The 15,444-nt window shown below is 34.6% G+C and overlaps 1 protein-coding gene and 1 long non-coding RNA gene across 2 annotated transcripts; both read right to left on the bottom strand.

The window, feature by feature from the left end:
• Positions 1-9,697: 9,697 nt before the first annotated feature.
• Positions 9,698-13,128, bottom strand: LOC119066984. Its single transcript, XM_037169709.1, has 4 exons — positions 12,920-13,128; positions 11,748-12,054; positions 11,306-11,671; positions 9,698-9,715 (listed from the first exon to the last, which is right to left on the bottom strand). Exons 1-4 carry the CDS (start codon positions 13,126-13,128, stop codon positions 9,698-9,700), a joined length of 900 nt encoding a protein of 299 aa, XP_037025604.1.
• Positions 13,129-13,271: 143 nt separating this feature from the next.
• On the bottom strand, positions 13,272-14,643 carry LOC119066983. Its single transcript, XR_005085834.1, has 3 exons — positions 14,583-14,643; positions 13,389-13,644; positions 13,272-13,325 (listed from the first exon to the last, which is right to left on the bottom strand). It is a non-coding gene; the product is annotated as an uncharacterized LOC119066983 (long non-coding RNA).
• Positions 14,644-15,444: the final 801 nt, after the last annotated feature.

Genomic DNA, 15,444 nt, shown 5'->3' with positions numbered 1-15,444 from the left:
AAAGCTAACTATGGTCACGCCAGCCTGTGGACCAAAATGGAATCCGACACTCCATAAATTAGCATGCCAGTTGATACCATTACCCCAACCTACCGATTCGACAAACAATTCATAACCAAATTCCCATCTAGGAATGATTGGTTACTACGGATCTAGGAAAATCAACCTCGCTGGCGCAGGCACACACTGCCGAGAAACGGAAGAATCCCCTCCATTCTCACTGGGGAGAACGGCCACAATCTTCCAGTCCGAAATCTACGGCTTCCTTAGCTGTGGCCGGAAACTTCTGCTCAGAAACACCCATAATCCAAAAATCTGCATCTGCTCGGACAGCCAAAACTCAATTGATGCTATCAGTGCTTTTAAATTCCAATCCGCTCTGGTGTTGAATTGCTACGATACCGTCCAAAGACTCGCCTCAACTAACATGGTAACCATATCATGGTTACCAGGACACAGTAATATTGAAGGAAACGAACTGGCCGACGAGCTTGCAAGAGCAAAAACCATGATGAAATGAAGTAGTAAATCCGATATTAAAATTACTGATATGGTTGTCGCCTGTGAAAGTTCGCTATTATCAGTAGTGTGTGTTGTTTATCTTGAGGCTATTTAGTATAACTAAATTACGATCTAGCTCACGCCCGTATACTGTAAAAGACCACAACTCCCAAACAACTTATTTCGATTGGAGGATTGTGAGTTCTTTCCACCAGGAACTGAAAATGTGTCTGATTATCTTATTAGTTATTTTATACGCTAACTGTTTTCAGCAAAACCACTCAATATTTCACTTCTTCTGTAATGAAAATCACATGCCGCCCTGATTGAATGCATCCCTAGCAAATTATTTAAGTTATCCGCTGTAAATCATAGAAAATTCAACGTTCTCTTTCCATCCGTTACAACAAAACAAGGCATCAGAACAGTCGGAGCGTTTGCTGCGACTTAGCCCCGTACGATCCGTAATCCTATTTCGTCCGTAACCATAATACGTCCGTAGCCGTAATACGCCCGGAACCCTAATACGTCTACAACCCTCTAATGCGTCTGTTACCAAAATGCAAGTCAAGTTGGGCATGGTCAAATTTACTGAAAGTGTTCATTTTTAAAATTGCGCATAGCGCAATTACGAAAGCCCGTACGAAGTACCTCTCAAATAAAACCAACAATTTACGACATTATTTTAGAAACCCAAAATTTTTTGCCAACTTTCCATTGGGTATTCAATTACCTCTCAAATAAAACAAAAACTAGCAAAATCGGTTGAGATTTACTCGATTTATGTGCAAAAAGCACTTAGGGCCGAGTAGCGGCCTTAGTCCAAGGGCGCAAATTTGAAACTTTTTTTGCCGTCATTCTATTCGGCATTCAATTATCTCTCAAATGAAACAAAAACTAGCAAAATCGGATGAGATTTACTCGATTTATGTACAAAAAACACTTAGGGCCGAGTAGCGGCCTTAGTCCAAGGGCCCAAATTTGAAACTTTTTTCGCCACGTTCTTTTCGGTATTCAATTACCTTCCATAAAAAACTAAATCTGGCAAAATCGGATGAGATTTACTCGATTTATGTGGAAAAAACACTTAGGGCCGAGTAACGACCTTTGAGCCCTCCCAACAAGCTCGCGTTGCATCCTACACAAAAACAATGTTCAGCAACTTTGTTCTACTCGTCAATACCTTTCATTTGATATATCACAAGCAGCTATTACGTGCGTATTTCGGTAGATATCGTCGAAAGACTGAAAAACACCTATAGGCCCTAGCTCTGGAAGGGCCGACCCTACCATGCCCATTTTCGAACTTGACCTTACTTTTGTCGATACCAATCGGGGAAAAAAAGAATTTTGAAAAAAGGTTGTGATTTGCTCAAGCTAGAGGGGTCACGGACGGACGGACGGACGGACGGACGGCGGACGGACATTTTTTTTATTGCGGATTCGTCATCTATGAACATAACCAAAAGCTTTGCCCTTACTGTCTGCTTCCAATTCGACGTGTTACAAACGGCATATTAATCTTATAAGCCCCCAGTACTTCGTACGGGGCTAAAAAGTCAGGAGTTATTGCATACTAATCGAAAAACTATTTTCAAAATATTCAAAAAAGTAAAACTTACACTCACTAAACCAGAAGCTTGTGCCGAATCAGCAACAGCTGAACTTCACCAGCTGATCAACAAACACACTCTACTTGTATAATATGCAATCAAAACACATTCTAAACAACGAGTTTACTACTCACATAGATGACCTCAACGTATGAATGGTATGAATGCACTGTATGTAGCTTGCCTTTGAATTGTTTTCAATACAATGGTATTGTGTTTGTCGACCAGCTGGAGATGTTCGGCTGTTGCTGGTTCGGCACAAGCTTCTTTTTTATTGCGTGTAATTGAAAGTATCTACAGTGGTCGTAAAATAAGTTTCACTTTTCCATACCATTTCAATCCAATTCATTATTCTACCTTTGTTATTGAATCCGATCTATATATATGTATGAAATATGGATCGGGCATGGAAAAAGCCATAAAGAGATGAAACTTTACTTGTAGCCAAAGCATATATACTGTGCAAACATACATGCTCTTTGCTATATAATTTGTGATAGTTGGACACAGCAGCGAATAAATGAAAATATTTGTTTTATTGTTATAAATAACTAGAATGTTAAACTGATGTCTGTTTTTTGGTGAGTACATCAATTACCCGTATATCCAGGTAATTGGTGGACATATTCGAAGTCCTTACACATCAAATTCAAAGCTTTGCTCTTCTTTGAGGCTTTCCACGGCTGAACACTTTTTAGAAAGCTGCATGTATGAAAGAAAGTAATTAAAGTGGAAAAGCAATTTTGTTTGCTTGCGAAATATGCCACTAGTATTTGAGAAAGTCTCTGTTAAGTTCAAAGCCGATTTTATGTTTTCCAGCTTTTACAGAAAGTTTTATTAAACCGCTAAAACCATACATATAGACTTGTGGTACTAATATGAGACAAATACACAAAGAAAAACAACGAGTAAAATAAATATCTACCAAGTGTATGAATTAAGGTACCGTCGTTTGTCGTTGCATGTTTAGTGAATATTGAAATCGTGTGTACACACTATAATTATTACATATGGTTTATGTTCGCTTCATCGTTTTGACTATAAATCCAGTCTATCTATGTCAATGGCCTAAAACTCGTCATACATGTGAAAGAGCAACGGAAATCCATTATTTTGAAGTAGTCGGTTTTGATTGGAGTTTCAGTTCGTTCTTCATTCTTTGAAACGAGCCTTAAGCAATGTTTTCTGACGTAGTTTTGGATCTACTTTTCTATCTACTTTAAATATTTTGTTAATGAACTGAAAATTGTTTGTTATGTATCTTTGCCGTTTCAAACCAAGAAAAACAACACAAAATGAACTGAAAATGACATAACTGCTGTCGAAAATTCTAACTGTATTTTCTTGGTAGTGGAGAGTATTTTTTCAAGAAAATAGGCAATAAATAGTTATTTGCGTATCTGTCGATTGGCTTCAAGGAATTTCGCGGCACATTTCGCGAAATCAGGCCGTATGTAATTTTTCATGAAAGGGGGTATGAATCTGCAACTTTCCAAAAATCGTCATTCTGAAACTTGGACGAGTCTCCACCAGCTTCCCTTACACCAATGGAACCAATTTTTTGTACCATTACTTTTAGAATTAAAACCTCAATACGCTCTCCAGCACTCACTCCGTAGCATAGGTGCTCCGAATCCTATTGCATCGAATGGTGCAATTGAAAATCTTTTTTTTTGCAGAAGGTTCAACACGGTGTGGTTGAATGGAGCTTAATTAAACATGTCGTCGCAAATTTGATATTTTTGGATATTCTTAGTCTTCTTGTGACCCTGAACAACGTTCCACAAAAAATTTTTGATTTTCATCCGTGCAGTCAGGAGCACCCAGACCAAGGCCCCCTAGAGTGCTCTGTGGGTGCGATAGAACTGATTGGGGTTGCAATCGATAGGATATGGAATTTTAATAGTCATAGTACAAAAAAAATTTCCCATGGATTCAAGGTGGACAGGTGGCGACTCATTGAAGTTGAAAAATGACGATCTTTGAAAGGTTCTACAGGCGTGGATACTTGAGTCACAGAGGTGGTAATTAGTTGTACAAGTAGAGAGACATTAGCTCTACCAATATCCAAAAAATTACTTTTCCAAATTTTCTACATAGCAACTTTATAGTGGTTCAAAATTTTTCTCTCTTTTTTGGCCATATTTGTGAAACTCAGCAACACCTAAGTCACACTCTTGATAGTTTTTCGCAGCCAAACTGCATGGATTTGTTTTGCTGCTAGTCTCAGCTTTCCAACAACACCCCACTTGCTATATCTCTGGTCAACAGTGCCGTTCTATTGAGTGCCTAAGTGAGGTAAGTCCATCTACGACGAAATTTTAAGCATGACTTCAGAAAACGGTAATAGAGGCCAAATATCAGTAATATTTTGCTCTTTTTATGTAGTTTAATAATTCTATTTATAAATCGCAATCAAACAAATCATCCCCACCGTTTTCTGAAGTCATGCTTAAAATTTCGTCGTAGATGGACTTACCTCACTTAGGCACTCAATAGAACGGCACTGTTGACCAGAGATATAGCAAGTGGGGTGTTGTTAGAAAGCTGAGACTAGCAGCAAAACAAATCCATGCAGTTTGGCTGCGAAAAACTATCAAGAGTGTGACTTAGGTGTTGCTGAGTTTCACAAATATGGCCAAAAAAGAGAGAAAAATTTTGAACCACTATAAAGTTGCTATATAGAAAATTTGGAAAAGTAATTTTTTGGATATTGGTAGAGCTAATGTCTCTCTACTTGTACAACTAATTACCACCTCTGTGACTCAAGTATCCACGCCTGTAGAACCTTTCAAAGATCGTCATTTTTCAACTTCAATGAGTCGCCACCTGTCCACCTTGAATCCATGGGAAATTTTTTTTGTACTATGACTATTAAAATTCCATATCCTATCGATTGCAAACCCAATCAGTTCTATCGCACCCACAGAGCACTCTAGGGAGCCTTGGTACGGGTGCTCCGGACTGCATGGATGAAAATCAAAAATTTTTGTGGAACGTTGTTCAGGGTCACAAGCAGACTAAGAATATCCAAAAATATCAAATTTGCGACGACATGTTTAATTAAACTCCATTCAACCACACCGTGTCAAGCTTTACCGCAATACCATCACCTTTCTTTACAATTCATCTGATTTTTTTCGGCTCTAGAATTTCTATTTCTATTTCCTTGATAAATTAAAGTGTAAACACTCATGTAGCAGAGGAAAAGAAGAAACAAGGAATTATATTAAATGAACGGTACTTCTCTTGAAACACACTTTATAAAAATTTACCACAGCGTAAACAGCGATGTCATGCGGTCTGTAAAGCGACGGTGTTTGACATGCATAAAGCCCATAGAGTTATACTCGAGAGTTGGTGCATGATAATTCCATAAACCATTTTTTTTCTTCTACACAACTCATTTAATACCAATACTTGCAATGTAACATATTATTTTTTTTCACTTAAACGACTAATTTAAATTTAATGTCTAAAATAATTCTCATTATAATATGCTACATATATATACTTAAATGTCTAAATTTATTTATTATAATTTGTATATATGATTTTTTCTTCTTCTTCAAATTTTCATTGTTTTTTTTTCTTTCATTTTTTTAATTTATTTTGTTTTTAAGACAGACAGGGAAGGCACAGGAGAAAAATTGACTGAAACATATTTCGTTTTTTCTTTCGTATTTTGAGTTGGAAAAAATACTTTATTTTCATTTTAAACGGAAATTTGAGTGAAATGATTTTAAGCAGTTAAATTCCATTTCGTTCTCTCGTAAGAAAATTGAAAGTTTTTTGTTTTATTTTTAAATTTCATTTTCATTAAAAATATTTTAAAATGAATCCCAATTTTTGAAAAAAGAGTTGAATTGAAAACAAACGACAAAGCATTTTCTTTTGATAGTTTTGCAAATGTGTCCGAAGATTAATTAAAAACTGATTTTTAATCGAGAAATATAATTCAAATTTTTATTTAAATTTTTCTTTTTTAATTTTAATTATTTTTTTTGTGTTTACGTTTTGTTTTTTAAAAATTTTCTCATTTCTTTATGAAATTACAACATCAATATATAATTGTAACAATTTAATTACTCATTTTCCTTTTTTTTTTTTTTGATTAGACAATGGCGATAATAATTGTGTGTATTTTGTAGTGACAGGTTTGCGGTGTTTGGCTTTATATATGTATCGAATAGATTTTTCACTTCTTCTTAGTTTTGTAATGTAAAACAGTGTTTCGGTTTTTAAATATTTTGGAAAGTTGTGTAAGTCATTCTAAAAATTAGTGTATGTAATGTGTGTGTGTTCTCAATAAATACATTTAAATATAATAGTGATTGAGCAAAATGCTATAAAATACTCTTATTGTTCGTAATTTCTTCATGCACTTTCGACATTGTTTTTATTATAATATATAATTGGTTTTTAAAAATTTCAATGAATGAGAAAGATAGAAATTAATATTGAAAATGTTATCACAATTTTTATATTCATATCGAGAAAGGATCACCATTGTTTTTAGTTGTTTTTCTTCTTTGTTTTTATTTGTTTAACGAATTTATTTTTAACTTTAAAATTTCCTATATTTTCGACCTAAATTGTTTTTTTTAAATAGTTCCTCTATAGAAATTTCGTCAATATGTAATTTCATAATAATAATTTAGTTTAATGTTTTTACTATAATAATGTTTCTTTGTAACTAGGTTGCCATTTATAATAATTTCTTTCTTTTTTCTTACATAGGAAAGGTTTTATTTTCGAAGTATAATGATTGCTTATTGAAATTAAACAGTTCGGAAAATCGTATTTTGAGTTATGACTCTATTACATATTATATTCGCAATTTTCGATAAAAGTTTCATGATACTTTGTCGCTACTTAAATTGAATTTCGATTTAAAGAAAGCTTAACAACAACGCATTTACCAGTTTTTTGTTCTGTAAAAGACGGTAAATTAATAAAGGACTGCGACCCGACAAACCTACGTTAGAAACTTATTTCCTTTTTGATGAATTACACAACTTCAATCCACAACAGCATAAATGTCTGAAATTCTGAAGCAGCCTGCATTCACTATGTAATATGTACGTTTACCTGAACATAATGTTTCAAAGGCTTATACATTTCGACCATTTTGACTGAGAAAATTCGAACAACATCAAAGAGAATCTAGAAATATTTCTCGAATTTCTTCAATTTTTAGAAAATTTGGGAAATTCAGGAAAATTCAAGGATTTTCCAGAAAATTATTTTCTCGAATTTCTCTTCATAATACCGGGTGCCAATGGTGCCTTTATAATACTGTGGCTAATGGCACCAGGTCTCTTCCTTTATCTAATGAGTGAAACACAGATTGAACTATCTGTGAGTTGTGTAAATAGTAAGAGTATATTATAAATAGTATAAAGTCGTTGAGATTTCTTATGTTCCTTCACGGCTTTGTTACGGTCGACAGAGCCTGGTGGGGTGAACAAATAGAGTAATCATTTATAATTAGAAATCGATCGTTAACACATTCAAAATAATTGCGGCTTGTCAACTTTCGGCACCTGGACTTTACTTAAATAGTCGTGGAATGACTCCAAATAAATTTCTAAAAATCTAGAATTCAGTTTCGGATTTTTAGAAATTTATTTGGAGGCATTCCTCGACTATTTAAGTAAAGTCCAGGGTGCCGAAAGTTGGCAAGCCGCAATTAATTTCAATGTGTTATACACTATTGACGCTGGGAGTCGAACCCGGGACCTATTATAATAAAATCTTTGCTCTTCCGGTTGAGTTACCAGGACTCCCTAATTCATCTTAAGTCGGCAGTATTTGTGGGTTAGAGAAATATTTAATAGAAGAAAAAAGTTTCTAGCTTTGACATATATCAACTTATCGACGAAATAGAAAACAACAATTCAACCAAGAGAGAAAGTGTGGTGGCTGAGAAACGCCAGATCTATTTAATTTTTTTTAAACAATGTTCCACAAATCTACAAAACACTGATAACAAACAGACGTGTTGTCCTTCTATTCTAACTAAGCTTTTAATGATTGCCGATGATAAAATATTTTATGTAATGGTTTGTCGTGTTTATATACTTTTATCGAAAAAGCAAAATCATTCGTAGTAATATTTCTGCTGATATTTATAGATCCTCACGCATTTTCAATCTAGCATCTACTCCCTTTTGCATCAGAAAGGCCATTTCTATTCAAATCTTAACTAACTCAACATTTTTTAAACCAAATGTGGTGAACTTGGAAGGAAATTTAAGCTATACTGTAGGAAGTTATTATTCTTCTTTTGTTCCAAAATAGATGATACCAGCAGTATTCGTTCGGGTATTCCACACGGTGAAAAAAATTCGAAACCGAAAAGTTGTGTGTTTAGATCTACACAATCCGTACTATCAAAACATACCCTTTCGGTTTCATTCAGTGAACAAAAATAATGTAAGCAACAGTTCAGTCTGTTCATTGCGCAGTGACTCTGTTTTCACCAAAGGAAATTAAGGAGACGAAAACCAATTTTTGCTATTTTCACTGGGTTTGTTTTCTTCAAAGAAGGATGAATTTAACCTTGCTTGCCATCGAAATAGAAATGGTCTTTCTGTGGCTTTAAACACACTTTACTTACAAATAACTATACAAATCGTTGAAGAGCGAAAAGTTTTGGAAGACAGTTCTTAATGTAAAGAGATAGGAAGATTTACACAAGAATAACATAGTTTGCATCGGCAATTTTTTCTTTTGTTTTTTTTGTTGGTATACCTGTATATCACTTCATTGTTTCACTGTCAATTCAGACGCTCTAGACGATATTTTCGTTTTGAACTCCAGAATTCAGAAGCCTATCACTTAATAGTTCGATTTCCATGTCAATTTTCGTAGTTTTATAGTAGATTACTATAACTGGGAAGTAACGAGTTATCTCGTATCCAGGTGAGTAAAAGTTTCCTAGGGCAGCCGAGGTACTTTTACTCACCGTGATACGAGATAACTAGTTACTTCCCAGTTATTGTATGCTATTTTACCTTACGAGGTTGGTAAAGGCTTTGCCCTAGGGCAGTAATGGCCTTATTACTTTCCTTGTAAGGTAAACTTATTTACAGTCGTCGTACGAAATTTTCAATTGGAATTTCTAGAGCAGCTGTAATTTTTTGGTGAAACTAATCTTACCCAAGCGTCCCACATATAAGGTTTTGAAGTCAAAATTGCCGATTCACATAAAATTGAAAGTTTCTTAATAAAAAAGTTCATAGTTTAAATTGTGTATGTTATAATAGGCACATATTACCTCTAGCAATAGAGAAAAGTGAATACAATAAAAATGTTCTAAAACCTTTTTTTTGTTACTCGAAATAATTTTTTTTACAAACAATTTCATATTTCGACTTTTTATGAATATATTTAATTAATTAGTTTTCTTCTTCTGCTTTTTTGTTGTATGAATATATAGAGCTCTGTTGCAACATCTAAATACTTACATTCAAAGAAAATAAAATTTTATTTTTTTGTTCTTTGTAGAATACAAGTGAGTTATTATATTGAGTATGTTCCCTAATTTAGTGATTATGGTTCATCAAATTTTACAAAAATCAAGTATTTTGGTCGAGCTAAAATGCAAAAGATTAGATTTCATCAACAACGAAACATTCTTCTACAACAGCACTCTTATGTTTGATAGATCAGTCAAAATACAGTTATACAGCTACATCGCAGTCCGAACTATGACATTCAATTTGAGTAGACGGAAAAGGGCGTAACGTGGTTTGATGATCGGGATCGTTAAATGATCTACTGCGGAGAGAGAGAGAGAGAGAGATGGTCACTCCACGTGGGTCTGTTCATTTTCTATGATTTTCACATTTTAAATTGTAACTTATACACGGCATGAGCGGTGTAACTATTAAATCTGTTACTTCTTTTGTATGAAATATTCTCAAATGTTGGATATCAAATCTTCTATTTCTTTCGTTAAGCAGATATTTCGTCTATTATTTTAGTTGTCATTGTAGAACTGATTGACTATAATCGTTTTTAACCGATTACAGAGGTATACATCGTTTTCAATGTTTGAAATATGAAGATAACAACTTAACGTTGAACAAATGAAACGAATAAAACCCATGAAAAAGTAAATCATTTATCAATTATCAATGTACAAGAAGTAGTTCGATCGAACTGCTCTAGTAAATCCAATCCGTTGAGGCGTAGGCAACAGAAAACTAAAATTTTTCGTTCTTCATTCGACCTGAACATTTTTCATTAAATGTTTGTGCTATAGAGATGCGGAAATAGGAAATTGTGTATGGAAATGGGAAGAAGAGAATGTGAAAGGATGGTAATATTCTAACGTTGTTTTATTCGGCTTACCATTATATATTTCCCGATATTGGTCAAGATTAAGTGAAATAACGGTAAAGTGCTCAAAGATATTTGTAAATAGGAAACATTCTATTGGTAAACCCAGAAATTTTGTCGCTGCAATACATTTTGTCCCATTTGTAAAATAGCATTTTGACTGATCTAAAACAGTAATTAGTTGATGCAAAAAATGATTCGAAAAAGACAGAGACACCACTGTCTCACATTTTCATAATAATTTCGTCATTTCTATAAATATTTTCCTTTTGTTTTGTTTCATTTTATAGTATAATATAATTAGTTAGTAGTATTGCTCCATTCACTAATATAGAAATTTCTTTTCACTATAATTAAATTTGATTATCAAGAATGTTTCTCTAAATTTATTTTGTTTTTTTCTTGGTTTTTTTTTATTGAAAATAAATTCTTTGTGTGTTGTATGGCTTATTAGAAGGATAAATATATATTTAACTTCTTAATGTCCATCATTTTTTTTATTTATTTAATTTACCTTTTGTCTCAATTAATAGATGTAGATGAGGGATGAGGTGATTTTTTACTCATTAATTGATTGTATTCAAAAGTGTCACTATTATCGACGATGTCACGTTTCTCCAACATTCTACGCTCCGATATGATGCGTAAAATTTCCGATGAATCCGATTTATTGATCGTATTTTCACCGCCATCACTGCGATCAGGCATATTGGACAATTCCTTTCCATCCCAATAGTCTGACTGCTTGCTGGATTTGGATACTGACGGTAGCAGTAATGAATTCTCGTCAATCTCTTGTTCATCGTCCATTGCCTTCTGCTTGAACAATTGCTTGGTGCTACCCGATCGATTTCGTGCCGGCTGTAGCTTTGGAACCGATAAAATAATTTATTTCCTGTATTATCCCTGGAATCTTTGTTCCCATCTGAAGTCTCTTTGGTCTGACCAATTTTGTTGTCGTCAAGCGATCTCATTATCATGTCAGCCATTGAATCGTCTTTGTTTTCGTCTTCGCGCGACAACTCGATGAATTTCGATTTGCCGCAATTCTTTTCCATTTTCCACGGCAAATTGTCACAACTCATCCGTTTCATTTCACTGCGACTTTTCCGACGGCCAGCATCTTCGTCCAATGACATTTCCTTGGTTAGCCTTTTACTCAGTCCAGCTCGTCGTAGGTTGATTTCTTTTTTCAATTCACCACTTCCCTGCACATACAAAAAAAATCATTTTGAAAGTTTTTGATTTTTTGGGAATTTCTTGGGAACCCCGTCCCGTACTTACTTTTGAACTCTTTCGCGATCGTTCACTTTCTCGATTGATATTATTTTCGACGGTCTCCAAAATATTCTTCTCATCGAATATGTGAGTACGGTCGGTTGACTGGCGAAGTGTTTGATTAAAATAGTGCATGGTTTGACGACGTTGTGCATTGAATTTATTTTCAAATATTGGCGTACTATATATAAAATTAGGCGAAGAGATTGGATTGGCTAGTGGACGTTTCTGGAACAAATTCTCTTCCTCTTGCAATTGCATGCACAGAGCTTGCTCTTCTTCGAACTCTTGTTCCTGTTGGAATTCACGCGCCCTAAAATTAAAATTCAATTAATTTACCATAAAACGTTTTTCCTTCTATCGAAATCTAATTGATGAAGTTGAAATGGTGAGCCTATCCTATGGATGATACCCAGTCTGCGTAATTTTTTTTTTCTCGAGAGAACCCAAAAGTCAAGCTTCCGTCACAACTTTCCACGTCAACGATCAAATTTCGATAAATTTTTGAAGGCTCTCAAATTTTGTCAAAATCCAGTCTGCAGGTAAGGCGACTGAATCTCTATGTAGTTAATTTAATTTTGTATAAACGAATATAAGGCACATGTGATACAATAATACTCCTTTGTCTGGACGTAACATAGTTAAACGTAAGTGTTAGTCTCGGTGTTAGTACACCATTACTGTAAAATAGTTGTACATCAAAAAATTGGGATAAGGATAAGATACATTGGATGTATGTAATAAAAGAGTACAGAAGGGTATTCAATGATACACTTTAAACGGAGTTGGGGAATATAATATAAAAGGTAAATCAAATTTGAAACAGAAACGGGCAACGGAAAAATTAACTCGATTTTCGAAAGTTCACAATTATTAGTATCGAACGAATATGCTGAACGTGTTATTCGAATTCCTTGGAGTGGAAATTCACTTAGTACCTACAAGAAGCTGGACTAGGCCACAGAACGTAAGTGCATAATTAACTCAAAAATAATTTTTTCCTCTAAATCAAAAGTGAAAAAAATACCAATCGAGCTTAAACAGGTTGGATTGCAAATAAAAGTGAACAAATGAAAGGTGATAAAAATGTAATCGAAAATGGTCCTGTGAACGCACTTAGTGAATCTACACACCAGCGGAAAACTAATGCTACTCAATCAATTGTTCATAAATCTTACAATTCAGTGTCCATATCCATTTCATCTTCCATTTGTTTGTGGCTCTCTTCCAGGTGCTTCATTAATACAGCCACCACAACATTAACGAGTACAAATTGTGCCATTAGCACAAAAATTACGAAAAATATGGGAGCAATGACGGTGCTAACGCAGCAATTTTTCACACAATCGGCTGCATCATCACACTCATCTCTTAACGTGTCTTTCATGATTCCATTCAGTCAGTTATCGCCGGTGGCGACACGGAATAGCGTCAAGAAAGCCATGCCAAAGTTAGCGAAATGAGCGTGCTCGCCAAGCCCTTGACACGGATTCTCTTCGGAACATTCTAATCGACCGAACAGTTCCACTCCAGTGCGGCAAATATAAAAAACAATAGGAAAAATAGTAAACCAAGATTTCCGACCTAAAAACGTTTAATCAACTGATTAGTCATCAAACAATGCAACTATTTGTTCGGATATCTTACTTGTGGAAGGGCTTGCATCACCGTATCCAGCAAAGCCCGTATACCCTTGGCCATTTTCAGTAGTTTGAGGACTCTAGCGATTCGCATGACGCGCATCACTCGAATGATTGTTGGATTTATTGGTATGATGTTGGTTTCCAGTTCTTCCAACACAATTCCGACCACAGACAATATTACAATACCCACATCGAGCTGATTCCATTTTTCTTTCATATAAATTTTGAATCCAAGTGCAATTAGCTTCATGATAGCTTCCCTGAATGGGTGATGTTGTAAGTGATTACAAAGAAATTTGATTTAATAAGAAAATGAGGTGCTAAGCATGATCGGGACACATGGTAAGCATTCCATATGCTCAGACCATGTCGAGTAATTGTAACTTTTAAGTAGAATTTTGCTTTTTATGTACATGTTCCACTCTTACGCAACAATTAAGTTCAGAATAGGTCGACTGACGCCAACCGTACAAAAAGTCGGTTGAATTAGAAAATTCAAGTCAGATCGTTTCAGAACCACAACCTGAAATTGTCGTTAAAAATCTTACAAGTTCCTAGGGTGTTTCCGCATTTTTTTTTCAGTTTAAATATTCTAGTGCTTAGCTATCCTCTATCCTCAAAACATTGTTGTTGTGAATGAAGCTCTAGATTTTTTTTTTATTTAAAATGTGACCTCAGAAATTCAAAAACTTGTATTGTCTACGGAACTTTTTGAGCTCCTTCAAAAAGTATTTTTGTGTCGAAGTCCTTTAAAGTGACACAAAACACTCCTTTTTTAAAATGAAATTGGATTTTCAATCAATCTAAGAGCAAGACAAACTGCTACTATTCACGAATTGCACCAACGAATACCAAAAGTGCAACAATGTCTCGTCGTAGCGTAGGCCACAAAAAAAAAGATCTCACGAGCTTGATTCTCAACAAGAGTACCTATTTTGTGGTCAGCTAAACACAAGAATATTTTGCATTTAAAAATTGCGGGAACACCCTAAGCCTGCCAGATTTTAAACAAGCTCATTAAAATAAGGTCAGGTAAAACCAGATTCAATTATTAACAGGCCAGGTAAATTATTGAGCTTGTGAACGGAACCTTTTTAAATCTCCGCCTGCGATAGATCACATTTAAATTGCTCATTTTCTGTTGACATACTTAGCACCTCCCCAATAACAAAACCCCCTGTAGCTGCGATATACTTACAATATGAAAACAGCCGTAAAGAAATAATTGAATATTTTCAGTGTATACTCCAATGCAATCGCATCATATAATATTCCAAAGCCATTGTGATAACGTTAAATCCGATTACAGCAGCTATTGCTAAATCAAAGTACTTTGATGTAACAACATTGTGCACAAACAATCGAATCGGCGAATATCCTGTATAATACGGAGGTTCGTGCATTCCTGCAGAATAAAATGAAATTGAAACAGAATGTGTCGATGCGATGGAAATAAGAAAATAAATTTCATTTGATTTATTCGGAAAAATAAGCAATGGAGCAATGTAATTTGGAAAGTATAAATAGAGAATAAAGCGAAAAAGTAAGTGTAGCAGTCGTATAAGGTTGCAGACTGTTCTGAAGGAATTGATAAATTCTCAATGCGCTTTCGATTACATTACAGAATCTCATCTGATCAGATGATTAAAATCTACTAAAGCTTTTCTCGGCGTTATTAAATAGAAACATTTTGATTGATAAAAGGTAAGACGAGTTGTAATAGGAATGGTTTGTGCCTTACCAAAGGAACTTTAAACGAATTTCAAAAAAAAGCTCTGAAATAATTTGCAATTTAAAAATTAGTATAGATGGTGCAAAAAGTAAGAAAACTTCTCGTTTTCCGTTACGCTAATGAAAGCATTCACTTGCAAGAAGCAATAGGAGAGATTAAAATGTTAATTGGGTTTTTTGCGGCTTTATTGTGCGAACAAAGTTTTCTTTCCACATCCGAGATAGAAATAAAATTATTGAAAAGAGAAGTTTAAGCAAGAAGAACTGCACTAAAAGCAATTAAGATAACGCAAAAAAAGCTAAATCACTTTACAAGCGATCCACCGTAT

This window comes from Bradysia coprophila, assembly GCF_014529535.1.
Source record: "Bradysia coprophila strain Holo2 chromosome X unlocalized genomic scaffold, BU_Bcop_v1 contig_114, whole genome shotgun sequence".
In the NCBI taxonomy this organism is placed as follows: Eukaryota; Metazoa; Arthropoda; class Insecta; order Diptera; family Sciaridae; genus Bradysia; species Bradysia coprophila.
The sequence above is the reverse complement of the archived record's forward strand: the minus strand, read 5'-3'. Positions and strand labels throughout refer to the sequence as shown.

Bases quoted from the DNA above. Each gene is read 5' to 3' on its own strand.
- LOC119066984 (XM_037169709.1), bottom strand. From the start codon at position 13,128: ATGAAAGACACGTTAAGAGATGAGTGTGATGATGCAGCCGATTGTGTG. The intron at 12,055-12,919 runs GTAAGATTTATG...TTTTAATTTTAG, and splicing joins ATGGATATGGACACTGAATT to GGCGCGTGAATTCCAACAGG. The intron at 11,672-11,747 runs GTAAGTACGGGA...TTGTATGTGCAG, and splicing joins GATCGCGAAAGAGTTCAAAA to GGAAGTGGTGAATTGAAAAA.